At 44.1% G+C, this 26,612-nt stretch overlaps 1 protein-coding gene across 1 annotated transcript; it reads right to left on the minus strand.

Annotated features, from left to right (window-relative positions):
* Window positions 1-12,109: 12,109 nt before the first annotated feature.
* LOC106578900 (pepsin A-like) lies at window positions 12,110-17,073 on the minus strand. The gene is made up of 9 exons (XM_014158144.2): window positions 16,971-17,073; window positions 14,513-14,663; window positions 14,141-14,258; window positions 13,923-14,041; window positions 13,583-13,779; window positions 13,180-13,296; window positions 12,888-13,029; window positions 12,572-12,670; window positions 12,110-12,429 (listed from the first exon to the last, which is right to left on the minus strand). The coding sequence occupies exons 1-9, from the start codon at window positions 17,024-17,026 to the stop codon at window positions 12,292-12,294; spliced, it is 1,137 nt and encodes a 378-aa protein (XP_014013619.1). The 5' UTR covers window positions 17,027-17,073; the 3' UTR covers window positions 12,110-12,291.
* Between the last annotated feature and the right edge of the window lie 9,539 nt (window positions 17,074-26,612).

Here is a 26,612-nt window from a genome sequence, read left to right on the forward strand (position 1 = left end):
TCTTCACTACTTTTCTACAAAACATTATGAAGAGAGAGAGAGAGAGAGAGAGAGACTATCTGTCGTGGCAGTACAGTTGGGTCCGTGGTTTCGCTGCAGTAGTAGCCCCCTCCCTCTGTCCCAGAAGTGAAGGTCTGTCCTGTAGCTCCTCCCACCCAGCAGATCCACTCTAGCTGCAGCATGGCCTCTTACACTTCCATCAGACCACAAATAAAGTCTGCATGGTCGTCTAGGAAACCAGCGATGGGCGAAGCGCTGAGAGACAAAAGGAGAGACATGAATCAAGGTTTAATTGATAAATCAATTATCAGTTATACGGTTATACTGTTTATAAACAGTATAACAAACGTCTATGTGTGTTAGGAGAGGTGTATGGAGGCGAAGTCAAATGCAGGAGAGCGGAGTATAAATAACAGGCACACTTTAATACAGGTAATAATATGATACAGCACATAACAAAACAAGTGCTAAAACACATTCAAAAACAAAAGTGCAACGCCTGGAATAATATATGTAACAAATACCACCCTCACCCTACCACACAAAGACATGGAGGGGAACAGAGGACTTGACGCGCGGCTCCAGCGGCACACCGACACCGGCCTCGGGGACGACCCGGAGGGCGGCGAGGTGCAGGGCGATCCGGACGGAGACGGTGGAAATCCTGCAGCATAGAAGGGTCCAACACGTCCTCCTCCGGAACCCAGCATCTCTCCTCCAGACTGTACCCCTCCCAGTCCACGAGGTACTGAAGGCCCCCCGCCCTACGTCTCGAATCCATGATGGATCTAACGGTGTACGCCGGGGACCCCTCAATGTCCAGAAGGAGTGGAAGAACCTCCCGCACCTCCGCTTCCTGAAGCGGACCAGCCACCACCGGCCTTAGGAGAGACATATGGAATGAGGGGTTAACCTGTTAGGGATAGGGGGCAGTATTTACACGGCCGGATAAAAAACGTACCCGATTTAATCTGGTTATTACTACTGCCCAGAAACTATAATATGCATATAATTATTGGCTTTGGATAGAAAACACCCTAAAGTTTCTAAAACTGTTTGAATGGTGTCTGTGAGTATAACAGAACTCATATGGCAGGCAAAAACCTGAGAAGATTCCTTACAGGAAGTGGCCTGTCTGACAATTTCTTGGGCTACTTCACTCTCTTTATTGAAAACTGAGGATATCTGCTGTAACGTGACACTTCCTACGGCTCCCATAGGCTCTCAGAAGGCGGGAAAAAGCTGAATGATGTCTTTGGAGCCCCTGGCTGAAAAACATTAGCGCATTTGGATGGTGGTCGATCAGAGTACAATGAGACTGAGGCGTGTGCACGAGGTGACCCCATGTTTTTATTTTCTTTGAACTAAAACAGGGTTTCCCGGTCGGAATATTATCGCTTTTTTACGAGAAAAATTGCATAAAAATTGATTTTAAACAGCGGTTGACATGCTTCGAAGTACGGTAATGGAATATTTAGAAATGTTTTGTCACGAAACGCGTCGGGCGCGTCACCCTTCTTTACCCTTCGGATAGTGTCTTGAACGCACGAACAAAACAGAGGATATTTGAACATAACTATGGATTATTTTCAACCAAACCAACATTTGTTATTGAAGTAGAAGTCCTGGGAGTGCATTCTGATGAAGAACAGCAAAGTTAATCCAATTTTTCTAATAGTAAATCTGACTTTGGTGAGGGCTAAACTTGGTGGGTGTCAAAATAGCTAGCCATGATGGCCGGGCTATCTACTCAGAATATTGCAAAATGTGCTTTCACCGAAAATATATTTTAAAATCGGACATAGCGATTCCATAAAGGAGTTCTGTATCTATAATTCTTAAAATAATTGTTATGTTTTTTGTGAACGTTTATCGTGAGTAATTTAGTAAATGCACCGGAAGTTTCGGTGGGTAAGCTAGTTCTGAACGTCACATGCTAATGCAAAAAGCTGGTTTTTGATATAAATATGAACTTCATTGAACAAAACATGCATGTATTGTATAACATAATGTCCTAGGAGTGTCATCTGATGAAGATCATCAAAGGTTAGTGTTGCATTTAGCTGTGGTTTGGGTTTTTGTGACATTATATGCTAGCTTGAAAAATGGGTGTGTGATTATTTCTGGCTGGGTACTCTCCTGACATAATCTAATGTTTTGCTTTCGTTGTAAAGCCTTTTTGAAATCAATGATCATGATCCAATGAACCAATGTATTTCTGTTCCAAATGTTGTATCAAGACTGCCCAAATGTGCCTAATTGGATTATTAATAACTTTTCAAGTGAATAACTGTGCACTCTGCTCAAACAATAGCATGGTATTATTTCACTGTAATAGCTACTGTTGGACAGTGAAGATAGATTAACAAACATTTAAGCTTTCTGCCAATATCAGATATGTCTATGTCCTGGAAAATGTTCTTGATACTTACAACCTCATGCTAATCGCATTAGCTTACATCAGCTCAACGTCCCGCAGGGGACCCTCCGATCCTGTAGAGGTTTTAAACAGACAGCTCGGTGCTTTCAACATGTCATAACTCTCACAAATACAAGTATTGACGAAGTCAATCTCTCCTGCACTTTCAGCCGGGAGAGATTGACATGCATATTATTAATGCTTGCTCTCTGTGTATATCCAAGGGCCAGCCGTGCTGCCCTATTCTGAGCCAATTGGAATTTTCCTAAGTCCCTCTTTGTGGTACCTGAACACACGACTGAACATTAGTCCAGGTGCGATAAAACTAGAGCCTGTAGGACCTGCCTTGTTGATAGTGCTGTTAAGAATGTAGAGCAGCACTTTATTATGGACAGACTTCTCCCCATCTAAGCTACTGTTGTATCAATATGTTTTGACCATGACAGTTTACAGTCCAGGATTACTCCAAGCAGTTTAGTCACCTCAACTTCCTCAATTTCCACATTATTTATAACAAAATACAACAAAATATTATAACAAAATATTATTTATATTAAAAATGTATAACAAAATCCCCAAAACACTGTTTTTAGTTTTTGAAATATTTAGGACTAACTTATTCCTTTCGACCCACTCTGAAACTAACTGCAGCTCTTTGTTGAGTGTTGCAGTCATTTCAGTAGCTGTAGTAACTGACGTGTATAGTGTTGAGTCATCCGCATACATAGACACACTGGCTTTACTCTTAGCATGATGTTAGTAAAGATTGAAAAAAGTAAGGGGACTAGACAGCTGCCCTGGGGAATTCCAGATTCTACCTGGATTATGTTGGAGAAGTTTCCATTAAAGAACATCTTCTGTGTTCTGTTAGTGTAACGACCGTCGTTGGTGGAAAGAGGAGACCAAAGTGCAGCGGAGGATGTGTTCATCATGAGACTTTTAATAGACCGAATTGAACACTAATAACAAAACACGAAAAGAAACGACAGCCAACAGTTCTGTCAGGAACTACACCAAACAGAAAACAATCCCCCACAAAACCCAAAGGAAAAACAGGCTCCTTATGTGTGACTCCCAATCAGCAACAATGAACTTCAGCTGTGCCTGATTGGGAGCCACACACGGCCCAAAACAAAGAAATACAAAAACATAGAAAAATTAACATAGAACGCACACCCAATGTAACACCCTGGCCTAACCAAAATAAAGAACAAAAAACCCCTCTCTATGCGCCTAGGGCCAGGCCTCTTACATGTCTCCTCAGCCTGGTGAATCCTGGGTCAGTGCCGCCGGAGCCGCCAGGGACGCCCGCCAGCCGGGCGCAACCAGGGTCGCCCGCCAGCCGGGCGCAACCATCGCCGCCCGCCAGCCGGGCGCAACCAGGGTCGCCTGCCAGCCGAGCGTAGCCATCGCCGCCCGCCAGCCGGGCGCAGCTATCACTGCCCGCCAGCCGGGCGCAGTCAGGGTTGCCCACCAGACCTTCAGCGCGGCCAGGTGCGCCGCCTAAGAGGGCGACGCCGAGGGTGGAGCAGAGGCCACGTCCCGCACCTGAGCCGCCGCCGTAAGAACGCCCACCTGGACCCTCCCCTTCAGTGTCAGGTTTTGCGGCCGGAGTCCGCACCTTGGGGGGGGGGGTACTGTAACGCCCTGGCCATAGAGAGGGGTTTTTTGTTCTTTATTTTGGTTAGGCCAGAGTGTTACATTGGGTGGGCGTTCTATGTTCGTTTTCTAGGTTTTTTGTATTTCTTTGTTTTGGGCCGTGTGTGGCTCCCAATCAGGCACAGCTGAAGTTCGTTGTTGCTGATTGGGAGTCATACATAAGGAGCATGTTTTTCCTTTGGGTTTTGTGGGTAATTGTTTCTGTTGAGTGTTTTGCACCTGACAGGACTGTTTGGCTGTCAGTTTTCTCGTTTTGTTTTGTGTAGTGTTCTTTATTAAATTAAAATCATGATGAACACTATCTCCGCTGCGCCTTGGTCTACTCTCTCTCCCGACAGCCGTTACAGTTAGTGAAAGTCGTAGAACATGGGGGTCAAATTAATGTTTGTAAGGTGTGTTGTCACCTACTGTACCTGCCCAGTTCAGTCCGTTCCACACCTGAGATAATGAACAGATAACTGAAACCTTTTCATAAATCACACTATCACACATCAATCACATCCTCCCCATCTTACCCCTGCTCCACCCCATCTTACCCCTGCTCCACCCCATCTTACCCCTGCTCCACCCCATCTTACCCCTGCTCCACCCCATCTTACCCCCTGCTCCACCCCCCATCTTACCCCTGCTCCACCCCTGCTCCACCCCATCTTACTCCTGCTCCACCCCCCATCTTACCCCTGCTCCACCCCATCTTACCCCTGCTCCACCCCATCTTACCCCTTTCCACCCCATCTTACATCTTCTCCACCCCCATCTTATCCCTGCTCCAGCCCATCTTACACTTGCTCCACCCCATCTTACACCTGCTCCACCCCATCTTATACCTGATCCACCCCATCTTACCCCTGCTCCACCCCATCTTAAACCTGCTTCACCCCTGCTCCACCCCATCTTGCCGCTCCACCCCATCTTATACCTGCTCCACCCCATCTTACCCCAATTCCACTCCATCTTACCCCTGCTTCCCCATTGTACCCCTGCTCCACCCCATCTTATACCTGCTCCACCTCATCTTCTCCTGCTCCACCCCATCTTATACCTGCTCCACCCCATCTTACCCCAATTCCATCTTACCCCTGCTTCCCCATTGTACTCCTGCTCCACCCCATCTTATACCTGCTCCACCCCATCTTACCTCTGCTCCACCCCATCTTACCTCTGCTCCACCCCATCTTACTCCTGCTCCTCCCCCATCTTATCCCTGCTCCACCCCATCTTACCCCTGCTCCACCCCATCTTACAACTGCTCCACCCCATCTTATACCTGCTCCACCCCATCTTCGCCTGCTCCCCCCATCTTACCTCTGCTCCACCCCATCTTACTCCTACTCCACCCCCATCTTATACCTGCTTCACCCCATCTTACTCCTGCTTCCCCCATCTTACCCCTGCTCCACCCCCATCTTATACCTGCTCCACCCCCATCTTACCCCAATTCCACTCCATCTTACCCCTGCTTCCCCCATTGTACCCCTGCTCCACCCCATCTTATACCTGCTCCACCCCCATCTTATACCTGCTCCACCCCATCTTATACCTGCTCCACCCCATCTTCTCCTAATCCACCCCCCATCTTACCTCTACTCCACCCCATCTTACTCCTGCTCCACCCCCCATCTTATACCTGCTTCCCCATCTTACCCCTGCTCCACCCCCATCTTATACCTGCTCCACCCCCCATCTTACCCCTGCTCCACCCCATCTTTCCCTTGCTCCACCCCATCTTATACCTGCTCCATCCCATCTTACCCCTGCTCCACCCCATCTTACCCCTTCTCCACCTCCATCTTGTCTCCTCGGTAACAGGAGCGAAGGATGATGTGTTGTTCTCTCGTCTCACAGGTGTTCCTTTAGGAAGCGGGCAGCCTGCAACGCTTTCTCCAGCAGAGTCTTGTCATCCAGCACAGCACCAACATGTGCAAAGCCTGATAACATCAGACCTGGAGAGAGAATGGGAAGGGGGAGCTCTGCATCATTTCTCTCCACAGTAGCTCAGTGACACAGTGAGTTGGCAGTACAGTGGCAGCTTGGTGATTACTAAGCTTTGAAGTTCCCCTGGTTGGTGGGTCTCCCTCTCTCCTTCCCTCTATCCCTCCCTCCCTCCCTCATGCCTCCCTCCATCAGTTTGAAAGTGTTGGTAGTTGGTAGGGAGCAGGCCAGTCACCAAAGCCCCAGTAGAAGTCTGTCTGCTCCAGGGGACAGCTGATTAATGAAGTCATTGACCAATTAAGGATGGAGGAGACAGGTTTAAAGGTGCTACACATAGGATTTTTGTAGAATTGTTGCATTGTAATTTCAGAAAATGTTCATAATATATCTGCAGTAATAATGGAAAGATACTGTTTCAGAGCGTTACCTATCCGACCAGTGTTGTGATTGGCTGTGATATTTGCCTGTTGCTTTCTCCCGCCGGGCCGGCATCTGTTGTCAAAATGGAAAAGCTGTTCTGTCTTTGTGGCTGTGTTATGGAGTGGAAATGTCTAAAATTCTACATTGTTCCCTCAATTTCAGTTTATGTGAGAAAACAAACACTGAACAGTGTAGGGTATCATTGTACCATCTAAATCTATAAGGGTACAGGGCGAGACCCAGTTGCAGACACGGGAGGCAGAGGGTTCAAGTCTCTGATATTTATTATAATCCAAGGGGCAGGCAAGAGATTGGTCGTGGACAGGCAAAGATCATAACAAGGTCAGAGTCCAGGAGGTACTGAGTGACAGGCAGGCTAGAGGTCAGGGCAGGCAGTATGGTCAGGCAGACGGGTTCAGAGTCAAGGCAGGCAAGGGTCAAAACTGGGAGGACTAGCAAAAACAGAGAAAAGGAAAAAGCAGGAGCATGGAAAACCATGCTGGTTGACTTGACAAAACAAGATGAACTGGCAACAGACAAACAGGAAACACAGGAATAGGGGGCAGGGGTCGAGGTATCCCTGGGATTAGCTAGGACAGAGGTTCCCTTCTTCTTCTATAACTCTCTCACCGCTGTACTCCAACGCTTCACGGTTACTCTGCCACTGAGAGACAGCGGAATACAGACACACAGTTGTTATACCCCCCAATATATTTGCCACTCACACACCCCCTCAGACACACCCCCTCAGACACACCCTCAAACACTCCCTCAGACACCCACTCACACTTGCCCTCACACATCCCCTCACACTACCTTACACATCCCCTCACACTACCTTACACACCCCCTCACACATCCCCTCACACACCCCCTCACACATCCCCTCACACTACCTTACACATCCCCTCACACTACCTTACACACCCCCTCACACTACCTTACACACCCCCTCACACTACCTTACACACCCCCTCACACTACCTTACACACCCCCTCACACTACCTTACACACCCCCTTACACATCCCCTCACACTACCTTACACACCCCCTCACACTACCTTACACACCCCCTCACACTACCTTACACATCCCCTCACACATCCCCTCAAACACCCCCTCACACTACCTTACACATCCCCTCACACTACCTTACACACCCCCTCACACTACCTTCTACACCCCCTCACACTACCTTACACATCCCCTCACACTACCTTACACATCCCCTCACACTACCTTACACATCCCCTCACACTACCTTCTACATCCCCTCACACTACCTTACACATCCCCTCACACTACCTTACACACCCCTCACACTACCTTACACATCCCCTCACACTACCTTACACATCCCCTCACACTACCTTACACATCCCCTCACACTACCTTACACATCCCCTCACACTACCTTACACATCCCCTCACACTACCTTACACATCCCCTCACACTACCTTACACATCCCCTCACACTACCTTACACACCCCTCACACTACCTTACACACCCCCTCACACATCCCCTCACACTACCTTACACACCTCCTCACACTATCTTACACACCCCCTCACATATCCCCTCACTCACCCCCTCACACTACCTTGCACACCCTCTGACACATCCCCTCACACACCCCCTCACCCTACCTCACACACCCCCTCACCCTACCTTACACACCCACTCACCCTACCTTACACACCCCACAAGCCACTAATATGAACTTTGAACAGCTTGCACATTGCAGATATGGGGAATTGTTTACTACATGTTTACACACACACAGACAGAGTAACCCACAGACAGAGTAACCCACAGACAGAGTAACCCACTGACAGAGTAACTCACTGACAGAGTAACCCACAGACAGAGTAACCCACAGACAGAGTAACCCACAGACAGAGTAACCCACAGGCAGAGAGACCCACAGACAGAGAGACCCACAGACAGAGTAACCCACAGACAGAGTAACCCACAGACAGAGTAACCCACAGACAGAGTAACCCACTGACAGAGTAACCCACTGACAGAGTAACCCACTGACAGAGTAACCCACTGACAGAGTAACCCACTGACAGAGTAACCCACTGACAGAGTAACTCACTGACAGGAAGATGAGCTTCATCAAAAGCCTCTGACTCATCAATCCAAAGGGCTTGTGCGTGCCTGCGTGTGTATGTGCGTGCGTGCGTGTGTGCGTGTGTGTGTGTGTGTGTGTGTGTGTGTGTGTGTGTGTGTGTGTGTGTGTGTGTGTGTGTGTGTGTGTGTGTGTGTGTGTGTGTGTGTGTGTGTGTGTGTGTGTGTGTGTGTTATTGTTGGGTGAATAGTACTTGGCATGCATGGTATGAGTGCTGCATGGTACCAGTGTTGGCTAGACAACAGTAGCTTACCATAATCGCTAGCTACTGTAGCTAGCTACTTCCCCGCATGTGAGCCCTGCCAGTGACAGCTGTCAAAGCAAAGCATGTGTCACGTCCTGACCATAGTAAGATGTTATTTTCTATGGTAGAGTAGGTCAGGGCGTGACAGGGGTTGTTTTTCTATGTTTTGTATTTCTATGTTCAGGTTCTAGTTTTGTATTTCTATGTTGGGTTTGTTTGAGATGATCTCCAATTAGAGGCAGCTGGTCCTCGTTGTCTCTAATCGGAGGTCATATTTAAGTAGGGTTTTTTTCCACCTGGGTTTGTGGGAGATTACTTTTGAGTTGTGTATGTTTCACCTCTGCATCACGGTTTGTTGTTTTTTTGTCAGTTTATTTATATATTGCATAGTTTCACAGTATAAATAAAATGTGGAACGACACACACGCTGCACTTTGATCCGCTCATTCCTACGACACCCGTGACAGCATGCTAAAAGTATCAGTGGCATATTCATCACGCAGATTCTGTTGGAAAACGTTTCTTAAAAATGAAACGTGGAGGGACCTAACTGAATTTCTTTTAGTTGATTACACCAGAGCCTTTCAGCCAACATGCCACTAAGCAAAAACTGATTGAATCAACGTTGTTTCAACAACAAAAATTGGATGACGTGGAAAACTGATTGGATTTGCAACAAGTCGTCAACGTAAGGGAATCTTGTCTTTTTGTCACCCAACTTTTAACCTAAATCCAACGGGATGGTGAATTATTTTGTTGATTTCACGTTTTATTCACATTAGTTGACAACAGAACCAAATGTAAATAAAAACTAGACGTTGAACTGACGTCTGTCCCCAGTGGGAAGTCTTTTATCTCTAAACTGCAGAACACCGTAAAGCAGGGTTATTCAACCGGAGAGGTACTGCATGGGTCCTGAGAAAATATGTAAAACAAAACCCCAAAAAGTCAAACAAATACTAAATATATTTGTATGTTTTACGAATATCGCTAGCAACAACAGAATAAATATGTTGGATTTACCTACAGTAGATAATATGACAATATATTATTTCTATTGATGTCAACTTTATTTCTCAACTCCTAACATTGAGTCAATTACACACATTGGAGTCAATTACACTCATTGGAGTCAGTTACACTCATTGGCACCAATTGCGCTCATTGGAGTCAATTACACATATTGGAGTCAATTACACTCATTGGAGTCAATTACACTCATTGGAGTCAATTAAACTCATTGGAGTCAATTAGACTCATTGGAGCCAATAACACTCATTGGAGTCAATTACAGGCATTGGAGTCAATTACAGGCATTGGAGTCAATTACACTCATTGGAGTCAATTACGCTCATTGGAGCCAATTATACACATTGGAGCCAATTAAACTAATTGGAGACAATTCAACTAATTGGAGCAGATTAAACTCATTGGAGTCAATTACACACATTGGATCCAATTACACTAATTGGAGCCAATTAAAATAATTGAAGCCAATTACACTCATTGGAGTCAATTACACACATTGGATCCAATTACACTCATTGGAGCCAATTACACACATTGGATCGAATTAAACTAATTGAAGCCAATTACACTCATTGGAGCTAATTACACAAATTGGAGCCAATTAAACTAATTGGAGTCAATTACACACATTGATTGCAATTACACTCATTGGAGCCAATTACACACATTGGATCCAATTACACTCATTGAAGCCAATTGAACTAATTGGTGCCAATTACACTCATTGGAGCCAATTACAGTCCCTGGAGTCTTTGACATAGGCTTTGAAAAAGCACCTGTGTATGAATGGGGACAGTACCATTAGTACTTCCTAGAAATTAGACTTTAAGGATGCTTATTTTAACGTAAGCTCACATAATATCATTTTAAAGTTACAATTAGTCTTTAAGGAAGTTTATTTTAAGGCCCCTGAACTCTCGTGTATTTTCTGCGCTATGTAATGCTTTTACAACATACAGAAGTGTGCTGGTTATCAAGGGGCAAAGTATTGACACATTTTTTTTTAATTGAGAGACAGTGAAGAAGTTGGAGCTCTTCTCTGTCTGCATTAACAAGGAAAACACACAGGTCTATCCATCATTGTAAGATTTTTTGTGTGCAAATGAACTCAAGCTTACGGACAATGTCAAATGTGATATAGCGAAGCACCTGAGTGAGCTGAATGCGCAATTACGCAGGTATCTGTCTCGAAACGGATGACACAAACCACTGGATTCATTATCCCTTTCATGCCCTGTTTCCAGTCAACTTACCAATATCTGAACAAGAGAGCCTCATCGAAATTGCAACAAGCGGTTCTGTGAAATTGTATTTAATTTAACCAGAAGCCACTGCCAGATTACTGGAATGGGCTGTGCTCAGAGTTTCCTGCCTTGGCAAATCGCGCTTTTAAGACACTGTTGCCATTTGCAACCACGTACCTATGTGAGAGTGGATTCTCGGCCCTCACTAGCATGAAAACGAAATACAGGCACAGACTGTGTGTGGAAAATAATTTAAGACTGAGACTCTCTCCAATAGAACCCAACATTGCATAGTTATGTGCATCATTTCAAGCAGACCCTTCTCATTAACCTGTGGTGAGTTGTTCACAATTTTATATGTACGATTATTATTTGTGCCTTGGTCCTATAAGAGCTCTTTGTCACTTCCCAAGAGCCGGGTTGTGACAAAAAACTCACACTCATTCTTATGTTTAATAAATGTATTGTATAGTATGTGTGTGGCAAGCTTAAAATGCTGTCAAAAACAACATTGAGAGTGCGCTGACCCTGGTGCTGGAGGGGGTAGTCAGCTGGAGGTTGAATGTTTGAAGGGGTACGGGACTATAAAAAGTTGGGGAACCACTGATCTATTGTATATTTAAATCATTGGCTGTGCGGCTTGTCACCTCTCAGGAGAGTGGTACTTAGCAGGGAGCTGGGCAAAGCGGCATTTTTTATTTTTTTCATGACGACCGTGTGCTTGAGAGTCTTAACATCCATAATCCAATGTGCCTTGCCATTGTCAAAAGACTGGCTGGCTCAGTGGAGTGGTTGCCTACTTTTGCTTGACACAGCAAGTCCAACTCTCCAACCAACTCTGCCAGTTTTGGCACAGAGTTTGGGGCCATAGAGTAGTCACATGATTGGCCACATGGTGGCACTACAGGAAAGGAAGTGAATAGATGCATGGACATAGTTTTTATGTTTTCAGATTGATTATGCAGTGCGTGCTTTATTCATAATCATAGCACGAAGGAACCAAAAAAGAACATCAGACCACTCATCACGCTAAGACTCCATTTTATTATTTTGGATGAACTAATAACAGTTATAGACATAGAGCTGTATCACTTCCTATCACAAACTACACAAATTAGCTTTAGAATATATACGATTGCACTGGAGAGATACGCTCATTTTGTTGTTCATATGGCGTTACGGGATCCATTGTTGATCTGTGTTTGATTATCTAGCCAGGGCCAGACCCACCATGTTCTGGGCTCTGCTGAAGATGGAATAATACTGTCGGATGAAGATGTCACCCAGAATCCACAGGTCAGAGTTACTAGAATGGAGACCGGTGCGGCAGCCATAGTAGGTGGACTGTATGGGTGGCAGAGAGAGAGAGAACTAGTCAAAACAATGTTACGGTCACTTCATGGCTACGTAAGATCTACACACACCACACACACACACACACACACACACACACACACACACCACACACACACACATGCACACACACCTGGCGGACGTAGGTGGAGGCTGGGAGAGTGAAGGCCTGTCCGTGGATGTGGAAGACCATCGCTGGCATGTTGTTGATGTTGTTACAGTTCACCACATTCTGAAAAGAGAGAGACACAAATAGAGGGAGGAGAGAGAGATATGAGAGGAGAGAGAGACGATGAATAGAACAGCGTTTGCTTTGTGAGGTAGACTGTGTGAGTTCTTTTCTGGATCTTGTTGAGTTACGTCAGTAGTGGTGATGGGAACAAATCATTTACACAACATTATGCCTGGTTCTTCGTGACACATCACCAAAACAATATTATATGACTTACGCCTCCGTTGGCGGAGTAGGCTCCCACAGCACGGGCCATGCTGGAGATGTCGGCCTGAGGTCCCACAATATTAGAAGTGCCGGTGTCCACGATTGCCTGGCAGCCGCCGTTACAGGCCACAATCTGGCCGTTCACAGTCACACTGCAATGGACACACATATATACACTGATCAGGAGGAGATGGCTGCTTGAGAACTGTACTTAACCACTTCATCAACCAGTTTCATAGGATTATATAACCCATTAATAACCATTTATAACCCTATAAAACATTCTGTAACTGCAACAGTACCTGTCGACGGTGATCTGCCAGTACATCTGAGAGGACAGGGGGATCCATGCGATCTGGCCGTTGTAGTGGTTGGGGTCAATGCCTCCGAAGGTCACCATGCTACCTACCTCAGAGTTACTGAAGATGGACGACACCAGAGAGAGAGAGGGAGAGAGAGTGGGGGAGTGTGAGTGGGAGAGAGAGGGGGGAGAGAGCGAGGGGGGGAGAGAGAAAGAGGGGACAGAGAGAGAGAGAGAGAGAGAGAGAGAGAGAGAGAGAGGGTGCGTCAGTTCATTGTTCCATGTCTGCCAAGCCATGATGGTATGTGGGAGCCATGTGGCTCTGGTCAAAAGTAGTGCACTATATAGGGATTACGGTTCCATTTCAGACACAGCCCTGGTTGACCTCCACTCTGACCACTCACCGAGTCAGGTAAACAGAGAACATGTCCTGGTTGACGAGATGCTGGGTCATCATGTTGTCAAAGACTGGTGTGGCCTGAGAGGCTGCCAGGCGGGGGTAAGCCAGACCCAGGATACCATCAGCCTTCATATGAGCCATGAAGGGAGCCTCCGATTGACTCAGCCCAAAGATCTGGTTCTTCACAGGGATCCCACCCACCTACAGAGGACCAGGAATAGGAGGAAGAGGAGGAGAAGAAGAGGGCAGAGGAAGAAGGAAGAAGAGGAGAATATTTGAGATAGTTCTGAAATCTACACAATGATTCCAGTCCTCATGTTGTTGTGTTGAATTCTGTTCCTTACCACAACGGTGTCGAAGCCCTCGAAGCCAGTCATACTGCCAGTGCCGTATTGGATGGACAGGCTCTTTCCAGCATTCTTGAAGGTAGAGGACAAACCGGGGTTGAACTTGTTGTGGTTGGCTGGAAAGAGGGGAGACACGATTAGTCTGGGAGTGTTTGTGTGTGTGTGTGTTTGTGCGTGTCTGTGTGTGTGTGTTTGTGCGTGTGTGCGTTACAAACCACAAGCTGCGCTGCTGCAGTAGATGGAGGGAATCCACAGGTTGGATGAGCCAGTGTCAAAGATGACAGTGAAGGACTGAGGTGGAGTTCCAATGGAGATCACTCCAAAGTAAGCCAACTAGAGAAGATCAAATAATGAAATAATTATTTCTATTAATAAATACCTCCCTCTACCCTATGATATTATAAGAATTATCTGAATTACACCAGAATACCTATAGGTCATCAGTAATGGAATTGTTGATTTCAAACTAAAGTTCTCCTGGTGAATCAATAATTAAATTAGGAAGAAGATGCCAAAAGACGTGTTTCTGCCTTCTCTGCTGCCTTACATAGTGGAAAGTGTTAAGTGCTATCCATTCTCATGCTTACATCAGCGTCGTTGGTCATCTGCTCGCTGGAGACAGAGAGGCTCTGGTCGTCAAACCTGGTGGGGTTGAAAGGGAACTTCACTCTGTACTCATCCCACAGACCCTGCTCCTCCAGTCTCTCCCTGGCACTCTTCCCCTTGATCAGCGGCACCCTGTAGAGGAGGACAAAGTCTGGTTAGGCAAGCAGCTCAGTTCCAGCAAGTTTCTGGTCAAAGGTCCAAGACCTTCTGGTTAAACCATTGCAATAAACCTTATGGCACCATAGGCTAAACAACTGTGTGTGACTATTCAAATCATTCACTCATTTTGGGGTATTATTTCTTTCACTGCCTTCTGATCTGTTGTGTAATGTAAATATAGTAGTATTGCACGAGTATAGCAGGAGTATAGCAGGGGTATAGCAGGGGTATAGCAGGGGTATAGCAGGAGAATAGCAGGAGAATAGCAGGAGTATAGCAGGATTATAGCAGGAGTATAGCATGAGTATAGCAGGGGTATAGCAGGGGTATAGCAGGAGAATAGCAGGAGTGTAGCAGGGGTATAGCAGGAGTATAGCAGGAGTATAGCAAGAGTAGAGCTGGGGTATAGTGTGAATATAGCAGGAGAATAGTAGGAGTATACCAGGAGTATAGCAGGAGTATAACAGGAGTATAGCGGGAATATAGCGGGAATAAAGTAGGAGTATAGCAGGGATATAGCGGGAGAATAGCAGGAAATAGTAGAAGTATAGCAGGAGTATAGCTTGCGTATAGCAGGAGTATAGTAGGAGTATAGCAGGAGAGTAGTAGGAGTATAGCAGAAGAATAGTGGGAGTATTGAAAGAGTATAGCAGGAGAATAGCAGAAGAATAGAAGGAGTATAGCAGGAGTATAGCGGGAGTATAGCAGGAGTATAACAGGAGTAGAGTTGGGGTATAGTGGGAGTATAGCAGGAGAATAGTAGGAGTATAGCAGGAGAATAGTGGGAGTATTGAAAGAGTATAGCAGGAGAATAGCAGAAGAATAGAAGGAGTATAGCAGGAGTATAGCGGGAGTATAGCAGGAGTATAGCAGGAGTAGAGTTGGGGTATAGTGGGAGTATAGCAGGAGAATAGTAGGAGTATAGCAGGAGTATAGCAGGAGTAGAGTTGGGGTATAGTGGGAGTTAGCAGGAGAATAGTAGGAGTATAGCAGGAGTATAGCAGGAGTACAGCAGGAGTATAGCAGGGGTATAGCAGGAGTATAGCAGGAGTATAGCAGGAGTAAAGTAGGAGAAGAGTAGGAGTATAGCAGGAGAATAGTAGGAGCATAGCAGGAGTGTAGCACGAGTATAGCAGGGGTATAGCAGGGGTATTGCAGGAGAATAGCAGGAGAATAGTTGGAGTATAGCAAGAGTGTAGCAGGGGTATAGCAGGAGTATAGCAGAGGTATCGCAGGAGTAGAGCTGGTGTATAGCGGGAGTATAGCAGGAGAACAGTAGGAGTATAGCAGGAGTAGAACAGGAGCATAGCTGGAGTATAGCAGGAGAATAGTGGGAGTATAGCAGGAGTATAGCAGGAGTAGAGTTGGGGTATAGTGGGAGTATAGCAGGAGAATAGTAGGAGTATAGCAGGAGTATAGCAGGAGTAGAGTTGGGGTATAGTGGGAGTTAGCAGGAGAATAGTAGGAGTATAGCAGGAGTATAGCAGGAGTACAGCAGGGGTATAGCTGGAATATAGCGGGAGAATAGCAGGAATATAGTAGGAGTATAGGAGGGGGATAGCAGGAGAATAGCAAGATAATAGTAGAAGTATAGCAGGAGTATAGCTTGCTTATAGCAGGAATTATAGTAGGAGTATAGCAGGAGTATAGCAGAAAAATAGTAGTAGTATAGCAGGAGAATAGCGGGAGTATTGAAAGAGTATAGCAGGAGAATAGCAGAAGAATAGTAGGAGTATAGCAGGAGTATAGCGGGAGTATAGCGGGAGTACATCAGGAGTATAGCGGGAGTATAGCAGGAGTATAGCAGGGGTATAGCAGGAGTATAGCAGGAGTATAGCAGGAGTAAAGTAGGAGAAGAGTAGGAGTATAGCAGGAGAATAGTAGGAGCATAGCAGGAGTGTAGCACGAGTATAGCAGGGGTATAGCAGGGGTATTGCAGGAGAATAGCAGGAGAATAGTTGGAGTATAGCAAGAGTGTAGCAGGGGTATAGCAGGAGTATAGCAGAGGTATCGCAGGAGTAGAGCTGGTGTATAGCGGGAGTATAGCAGGAGAATAGTAGGAGTATAGCAGGAGTAGAACAGGAGCATAGCTGGAGTATAGCAGGAGAATAGTGGGAGTATAGCAGGAGAATAGTGGGAGTTTTGAAAGAGTATAGCAGGAGAATAGCAGAAGTATAGCAGGAGCATAGCGGGAGTACAGCAGGAGTATAGCGGGAGTAAAGCGGGAGTATAGCAGGAGTATTGCAGGAGTATTACAGGCGTATAGTAGGATTAACATACTGGATGATGCATTCGGAGAGAGCCACCATGGCACACAGAACGATAGCCCACTTCATGATGCGATGTCTGGTCTGCTCAGCTGTCCCCTGTAGAACTCGTTCACCTGTGCAAAGAAGCAATTCGTCAATCAACCCATCAAACGCAATGTATCGCAGTTCTTTTGCTCAGCGCAAACCAAGCAAAGTAGAGACCTTGAAAGGAACCAGACTCACCTGTAGATGCCTGTGGATGAGTGATCTGAGACGTGTGTGTGTTGCCTTATATATAGACGGTCCACAGTTCTACCTCTGTATTCCTTTATCGCTACGATAAGAGCGTTTCCACCTGCCATGATAAGTACTGGTGAAATAATGGACGACCTCGAGACAATGTCAATCTGTCGATTACCTCGGTAGTCCACAGTATGTTGGTTCCAATGGCTACATTACAGTAATGTGTGTATACTGTTGAAAAGTGCCAGTTCTAATCATATAATGGCTAACCTGCCGGACAACTCTCTAGGAGATGAGATGTCTTGTGTTGACTCAGTGATATAAAGTAAAGGTCCCCACTTGCAAATACCCTCCAATCAGCACACTTTTCCCTCACACGGTTTACTTTTGGATTATGCAGCCTTATTAAGGCTTCTGTATCTCTGTTAGAATACGATGCCTATCAGCCAGGGATTATTTCATTAACCTTTTGACGGTCGCCTAGGATAGGGGGCGCTACAGCGATTTTTGAAAACAATTCGTGCCCATTTTAAACGGCCTCCTACTCAAACTCAGAAGCTAGGATATGCATATAATTAATACTTGTGGATAGAAAACACCCTAAAGTTTCTAAAACTGTTTGAATGGTGTCTGTGAGTATAACAGAACTCATATGGCAGTCAAAACCCCGAGACAGATCGTAACAGGAAGTGGAATTCTGAATTGCGGACTCAACTTCATCACTTTGCCTATAAATCACACCGTGAGCAATGGTTCATTGAGCACTTCCTATTGCTTCCACTAGATGTCCCCAGTCTTTACAAAGTGGTTTGACCCTTCTACTGTGAAAACTGACACAATGAGAGTCTGTGGAACGTGGTCACATGAGGAGGGCCATCACCATTATGACGCCGGCACCCCTGGCTACCCTCCCCTTTCGAAACGTTTTGAAAGACAATGCAATCGTCCCCCTTGAATGTTATTGGAGCTCTGGTTGAAAAAGGCCCTAAAGATTTATGTTATCCTGTTAGGGCTAGGGGGCAGTATTGACACGGCTGGATAAAAAACATACCCGATTTAATCTGGTTACCACTCCTACCCAGTAACTAGAATATGCATATACTTATTACATATGGATAGAAAACACCCTAAATTTTCTAAAACTGTTTGAATGGTGTCTGTGAGTATAACAGAACTCAAATGGCAGGTCAAAACCTGAGAGATTCCTTTACAGGAAGTGGCCTGTCTGACCATTTCTTGAACTTCTTTTCCATCTCTATCATTTACTAAGGATCTCTGCTCTAACGTGACACTTCCCACGTCGTCCATAGGCGCTCAGAGCCCGGGAAAAAACAGAATGTCGTCATTCCAGCCCCAGGCTGAAACACATTATCGCCTTTCTCAAGTGGCCGATCAAGGGACACTGGCTTATGCGCGTGACCCCGACCGCCCCCGCCTTTGGGATTTTTTCCTCTGTTTGCCGAAAAGGAGATTCCCTGTCGGAATATTATCGCTTTTCTACAAGAAAAATGTCGTAAAAATTGATTTTAAACAGCGGTTGACATGCTTCGAAGTACGGTAATGGAATACTTAGAATTTTATTGTCACGAATTGCGCCATGCGCGTGACACTTCTTTACTATTTCGGATAGTGTCTGGAACGCACGAACAAAACGCCGCTATTCGGATATAACGATGGATTATTTTGGACCAAACCAACATTTGTTATTGAAGTAGCAGTCCTGGGTGTGTATTCTGACGAAGACAACAAAAGGTAATCAAACTTTTATAATAGTAAATATGATTATGGTGAGTGCTAAACTTGCCGGGTGTCTAAATAGCGAGCCCGTGATGCCTGGGCTATGTACTTAGAATATTGCAAAATGTGCTTTCACCAAAAAGCTATTTTAAAATCGGACATATCGAGTGCATAGAGGAGGTCTGTATCTATAATTCTTAAAATAATTGTTATGCTTTTTGTGAACGTTTATCGTGAGTAATTTAGTAAAATGTTAGCGAATTCCCCGGAAGTATGCTAGTTCTGAACGTCACATGCTAATGTAAAAAGCTGGTTTTTGATATAAATATGAACTTGATTGAACAAAACATGCATGTATTGTATAACATAATGTCCTAGGGTTGTCATCTGATGAAGATCATCAAAGGTGAGTGCTGCATTTAGCTGTCTTCTGGGTTTTGGTGACATTATATGCTGGCTTGAAAAATGGGTGTCTGATTATTTCTGGCTTGGTACTCTGCTGACATAATCTAATGTTTTGCTTTCGTTGTAAAGCCTTTTTGAAATCGGACAGTGTGGTTAGATTAACGAGAGTCTTGTCTTTAAATGGCTGTAAAATAGTCATATGTTTGAGAAATTGAAGTAATAGGATTTTTAAGGTTTTGAAAATCGCGCCACAGGATAGCAGTGGCTGTTACGTAGGTGGGACGAATTCGTCCCGCCTAGCCTAGAGAGGTTATACAACGTTTGACATGTTTGAACGAACCTAAATAAAAAAATATATACATTTTGTTGAGAGAGAAGTCCCGCGGCCGACGGAACTTTTGGAGCAGCCTTCAGAACGCGTTAACAAGAACAAGCTATTGGGACGTAAAGGATTAACTTTTTCGAACGAAAATACATTTGTTGTGGACCTGGGATTCCTGGAAGTGCCTTCTCATGAAGATAATCAAAGGTAAGGGATTATTGACAATAGTATACAAGACTAGATTTGATATGCGATTGTTCCAAGATGGCGCTGACCTGTATTGCTAGCCTATTTTTCTGAGTATCGCATCCCCTTTTATCGCAAAGTGTGATTACCCAGTAAAGTTATTTTTAAATCTGGCATTGCAGGTGCTTTCAAGAGATGCTAATCTATAAATCTTAGAATGACAATATTACATTTTAAAAATGTTTTCGAATAGTAATTTAGTAAATTGTAGTGCTGTTTCACCGGACGCATTTGAGGGAAAATAGTTAGTCAACGTCACGCGCCGATGTAAAATGCTGTTTTTATATATAAATATGAACTTTTTCGAACAAAAGAATGCATGTATTGTGTAACATGATGTCCTAGGAGTGTCATCTGATGAAGATTGTCAAAGGTTAGTGCTGCATTTAGCTGTTTTTTGGTTATTTGTGATGAATGTGGTTGGTCGGAAATTGGCTATGTGGCTACTTTTACGATATACTCCTCTAACATAATCTAATGTTTTGCTTTTGCTGTAAAGCCTTTTTGAAATCGGACAATGTGGTTGGATTCAGGAGAGGTGTATCTATAAAACAGTATAACATAGTCCTATATTTGAAAAAAATATATATTACATTTTGTTATGCTAATGGCAATAGGATTTTTTCGCAGGATGTCCATCCCGCATACGGGGCGAGCCCGTCAAGAGTTAACTAACATGGCACATTTATGTGAACATTCACAATGTTAACAAATATCTTGGTCATTATTTAAAGATAAATGTCACAATATGTTTCAAATAGAAAACATAAAGGACATTCAACACAAAACACAATGTTACTTCTGGGCCAAGTGGCCGTATGTCTTCACTGATCAGAAAGAAAAATATATCTGCCATGGTCCTTTGAGATTAAAACAATTATACTCTATTTAAATATTTTTTTATACAATAGATACATACACAAGAAGTAAAAGGTAAACAAACCCAGTCCCCCGAATATGTACAGTTGAAGTCAGAAGTTTACATACACCTTAGCCAAATAATTTAAACTCAGTTTTTCACAATTCCTGACATTTAATCCTAGTAAAGATTCCCTGTTTTAGGTCAGTTAGGATCACCACTTTATTTTAAGAATGTGAAATGTCAGAATAATAGTTGAGAGAATTATTTATTTCAGCTTTTATTTATTTCATCACGTTCCCACTGGGTCAGAAGTTTACATACACTCAATTAGTATTTGGTAGCAAACGTTTCGGGTAGCCTTCCACAAGCTTCCCACAATAAGTCGGGTGAATTTTGGCCCATTCCTCCTGACAGAGCTGGTGTAACTCGCACAAGCTTTTTCAGTTCTGCCCACAAATTATCCATGGGATTGAGGTCAGGGTTTTGTGAAGGCCACTCCAATACCTTGACTTTGTTGTCCTTATTGCCACAACTTTGAAAGTATTTTGCCACAACTTTGGAAGTTTGCATGGGGTCATTGTCCATTTGGAAGACCCATTTGCGACCAAGCTTCAACTTCCTGACTGATGTCTTGAGATGTTGCTTCAAAAACTGATTGGATTTGCAACAAGTCGTCAACGTAAGGGAATTTTGTCTTTTTGTCACCCAACTTTTAACCTAAATCCAATGGGATGGTGAATTATTTTGTTGATTTCACGTTTTATTCACATTAGTTGACAACAGAACCAAATGTAAATAAAAACTAGACGTTGAACTGACGTCTGTCCCCAGTGGGAAGTCTTTTATCTCTAAACTGCAGAACACCGTAAAGCAGGGTTATTCAACCGGAGAGGTACTGCATGGGTCCTGAGAAAATATGTAAAACAAAACCCCAAAAAGTCAAACAAATACTAAATATATTTGTATGTTTTACGAATATCGCTAGCAACAACAGAATAAATATGTTGGATTTACCTACAGTAGAAAATATGAGAATATCTTCTTTCTATTGATGTCAACTTTATTTCTCAACTCCTAACATTGAGTCAATTACACATATTGGAGTCAAGTACACTCATTGGAGTCAATTACACTCATTGGAGCCAATTACACTTTGGAGTCAATTACACTTTGGAGTCAATTACACTCATTGGAGTCAATTACACACATTGGAGTCAATTTCACACTTAGGAGTCAATTACACATATTGGAGTCAATTACACACATTGGAGTCAATTACACACATTGGAGTCAATTACACTTTGGGGTCAATTACACTTTGGAGTCAATTACACTCATTGGAGTCAATTACACACATTGGAGCCAATTACACTTAGGAGTCAATTACACATATTGGTGTCAATTACACACATTGGAGTCAATTACACACATTGGAGTCAATTACACATTGGAGTCAATTACACTTTGGGGTCAATTACACTCATTGGAGTCAATTACACATATTGGAGTCAATTACACTCATTGGAGTCAATTTCACTCATTGGCGCCAATTAAACTAATGGGAGCAATTACACACATTGGAGCCAATTAAACTAATTGGAGTCAGTTACACACATTGATTCCAATTACACTCATTGGAGCCAATTACACACATTGGATCCAATTACACTCATTGAAGCCAATAAATCTAATTGGAGCCAATTACACTCATTGGAGCCAATTACCGTCACTGTAGTTTTTGACATAGGCTTTGAAAAAGCACCTGTGTATGAATGTGGACAGTTCCATTAGTACTTCCTAGAAATTAGACTTTAAGGATGCTTATTTTAATGTTAGCTCACGTAATATAATTTTAAAGTTACAATTAGACTTTAAGGATGTTTACTTTAAGGCCCCTGAACTCTCGTGTATTTTCTGCGCTATGCAACGCTTTTACAACATACACAAATGTGCTGCTTATCAAGGGGCAAAGTATTGACACATTTCTTTTTAATTGAGAGACAAGTTTAAGTTTTCTTTACTGACCATCATTTTCACTTGTCTGACCTCTTACATGATGACGAGTTTCTCACACAACTGGCCTATCTGGATGATGTTTTTTTTCTCACCTGAATGATCTGAATCTAGGATTACAGGGACTCTCCGCAACTATATCCAATGTGCGGAACAAAATTGAGGCTATGATTAAGAAGTTGGAGCTCTTCTCTGTCTGTATTAACAAGGAGAACACACAGGTCTTTCCATCATTGTATGATTTTTTGTGTGGAAATTAACTCAAGCTTACGGGCAATGTCAAATGTGATATAGCGAAGCACCTGAGTGAGTTGGGTGCGCAATTACGCAGGTACTTTCCAAAAAACGGATGACACAAACCACTGGATTCGTTATGCCTTTCATGCCCTGCCTCCAAATTGCAACAAGCGGTTCTGTGAAAATGTTATTTTATTTAACCAGAAGCCACTGCTAGATTACTGGATTGGGCTGCGCTCAGAGTTTCCTGCCTTGGCAAATCGCGCTTTTAAGACACTGTTGCCATTTGCAACCACGTACCTATGTGAGAGTGGATTCTCGGCCCTCACTAGCATGAAAACGAAATACAGGCACAGACTGTGTGTGGAAAATGATTTAAGACTGAGACTCTCTCCAATACAACCCAACATTGCAGAGTTATGTGCATACTTTCAAGCACACCCTTCTCATTAACCTGTGGTGAGTTATTCACAATTATATATGTAAGATAGTTAAATAAAGAGCAAAATTATTGGTTATTATATTATTATTTGTGCCTTGGTCCTATAAGAGCTCTTTGTCACTTCCCACGAGCCGGGTTGTGACAAAAAACTCACACTCATTCTTATGTTTAATAAATGTATTGTATAGTATGTGTGTGGCAAGCTTAAAATGATGTCAAAAACAACATTGAGAGTGCGCTGACCCTGGTGCTGGAGGGGGTAGGCAGCTGGAGGTTGAATGTTTGAAGGGGTACGGGACTATAAAATGTTGGGGAACCACTGATCTAGTGTATATTTAAATCATTGGCTGTGCGGCTTGTCACCTGTCAGGAGAGTGGTACTTAGCAGAGAGCTGGGCAAAGCGGCATTTTTTATTTTTTTCATGACGACCGTGTGCTTGAGAGTCTTAACATCCATAATCCAATGTGCCTTGTCATTGTCAAAGGACTGGCTGGCTCAGTGGAGTGGTTGCCTACTTTTGCTTGACACAGCAAGTCCAACTCTCCAACCAACTCTGCCAGTTTTGGCACAGAGTTTGGGGCCATAGAGTAGTCACATTTATTTATGTATTTATTTCACCTTTATTTATCCAGGTAGGCAAGTTGAGAACAAGATCTCATTTACAATTGCGACCTGGCCAAGATAAAGCAAAGCCGTTTGACACATATAACAACACAGAGTTACACATGGAGTAAAACAAACCTACAGTCAATAATATAGTAGAAAAAAAAGTATATTTTCAAAGTGAACAAATGAGATGAGAAAAGGGAGGTAAAGGCAGAAAAGGCCATGGTGGCGAAGTAAATACAATATAGCAAGTAAAAAACACTGGAATGGTAGATTTGCAGTGGAAGAAAGTGCAAAGTAGAAATAGAAATAATGGGGTGCAAAGGAGCAAAATAAATAAATAAATAAATACAGTAGGAGAAGAGGTAGTGGTTTCGGCTAAATTATAGATGGGCTATGTACAGGTGCAGTAATCTGTGAGCTGCTCTGACAGCTGGTGCTTAAAGCTAGTGAGGGAGATGAGTGTTTCCAGTTTTAGAGATTTTTGTAGTTCGTTCCAGTCATTGGCAGCAGAGAACTGGAAGGAGAGGTGGCCGAAGGAGGAATTGGCTTTGGGGGTGACCAGAGAGATATACCTGCTGGAGCGCGTGCTACGGGTGGGTGCTGCTATGGTGACCAGCGAGCTGAGATAAGGGGGAACTTTACCTAGCAGGGTTGTTACGTGTGACACGTTTTTCTTGCTCCCCATTTTCCCATGTTAGTTTGTTTGTGTCCTAGGCATTACAGGTGTACTGAGTTGCGGCTGACGATGGTGGGCGTGGCTTCGGTCGGGAGTCCTGGCAGCTGTAGCTGATTGACGAGAAGATATCTGTTTGCCGTGTGAGAAGAGAGAGAGAGAGAGAGAGAGAGAGAGGGGACACGTGTTTTTTGTTTGGCTAGTTGAGGATTTGATGATTTGTTGTTTTAATTTATCTTTGTTTGTGTTTCAGCCTGTCCTCTTGAGGTACTCCACCCTAACTAAGTCCTGGAGAAGGGAAAATGTAGATCTGCCCATGGGTGTACATTCCCACGGAGATAACCCATTGTTTTATACACTAGATTAGCCGGGTGGGTGTCACCCTTGTATTTTCTTGGAATCAGGTAGGACAGTGGGTTAGGGTTTAGAGTGTGTTAGGAAGGATTATATGTGTAGAAGAGGAGGGACCTTTTGTTTATTTTTATTAATTGGACCCCAAACATTCCCTTCTCTTACGTTCCCTGGTTGTTGTTTTTTTTGTTTTCTTACTGATTCTTTACGGGTGTTTTATATTGTTTGTTTATTTGCTTGTTTAATTGCTTAACTAAACATCCCCCGAGTGCTAACCTTGAGTTCTGGTTGTGGTCTGGTTATTTCCGCTCATTACACCCCACATTTCTTCCCCATCCATCTGGTTTACCTTGTGTGCGTAAGCACAGGCATTTACGTCTCCTCCTCAGGCGAGCTACACCCGAGGGGAGAACGTAAGAAGGGTCTTTTAGATGACCTGGAGCCAGTGGGTTTGGCGACAAGTATGAAGCAAGGGCCAGCCAACGAGAGTGTACAGGTCACAGTGGTGGGTAGTATATGGGGCTTTGGTGACAAAACGGATGGCACTGTGATAGACTGCATCCAATTTATTGAGTAGGGTATTGGAGGCTATTTTGTAAATGACGTCGCCGAAGTCGAGGATCGGTAGGGTGGTCAGTTTTACGAGGGTATGTTTGGCAGCATGCGTGAATGATACTTTGTTGCGAAATAGGAAGCCAATTCTAGATTTAACTTTGGATTGGAGATGTTTGTTGTGAGTCTGGAAGGAGAGTTTACAGTCTAACCAGACACCTAGGTATTTGTTGTTGTCCACATATTCTAAGTCAGAACCGCCCAGAGAGGCAGCTGCAGGCAGCGATCGGTTGAAGAGCATGCATTTAGTTTTACTTGTAATTTAGAGCAGTTGGAGGCCACGGAAGGAGAGTTGTATGCATTGAAGCTCGTCTGGAGGGTAGTTAACACAGTGTCCAAAGAAGGGCCAGAAGTATACAGAATGGTGTCGTCTGCGTAGAGGTGGATCAGCGACTCACCAGCAGCAAGAGTGACATCATTGATGTATACAGAGAAAAGAGTCGGCCCAAGAATTGAACCCTGTGGCACCCCCATAGAGACTGCCAGAGGCCCAGACAACAGGCCCTCCGGTTTGACACACTGAACTCTATCAGAGAAATAGTTGGTGAACCAGGCGAGGCAATCATTTGAGAAACCAAGGCTATTGAGTCTGTCGATGAGGATGTGGTGATTGACAGAGTTGAAAGCCTTGGCCAGGTCAATGAATACGGCTGCACAGCATTGTTTCTTATCGATGGCGGTTAAGATATCGTTTAGGACCTTGAGCGTGGCTGAGGTGCACCCATGACCAGCTCTGAAACCAGATTGCATACCGGAGAAGGTGCGGTGGGATTCGAAATGGTCGGTAATCTGTTTGTTGACTTGGATTTCGAAGACTTTAGAAAGGCAGGGTAGGATAGATATAGGTCTGTAGCAGTTTGGGTCAAGAGTGTCCCCCCCTTTGAAGAGGGGGATGACCGCAGCTGCTTTCCAATCTTTGG

Source organism: Salmo salar, chromosome ssa19, assembly GCF_905237065.1.
Source record: "Salmo salar chromosome ssa19, Ssal_v3.1, whole genome shotgun sequence".
In the NCBI taxonomy this organism is placed as follows: domain Eukaryota; kingdom Metazoa; phylum Chordata; class Actinopteri; order Salmoniformes; family Salmonidae; genus Salmo; species Salmo salar.

Bases quoted from the DNA above. Each gene is read 5' to 3' on its own strand.
- LOC106578900 (XM_014158144.2), bottom strand. From the start codon at position 17,026: ATGAAGTGGGCTATCGTTCTGTGTGCCATGGTGGCTCTCTCCGAATGC. The intron at 14,042-14,140 runs GTTTGTAACGCA...CCCTCTTTCCAG, and splicing joins CTGCAGCAGCGCAGCTTGTG to CCAACCACAACAAGTTCAAC. The intron at 12,430-12,571 runs GTGTGTGTGCAT...CCACCCATACAG, and splicing joins CCTCCACCTACGTCCGCCAG to TCCACCTACTATGGCTGCCG.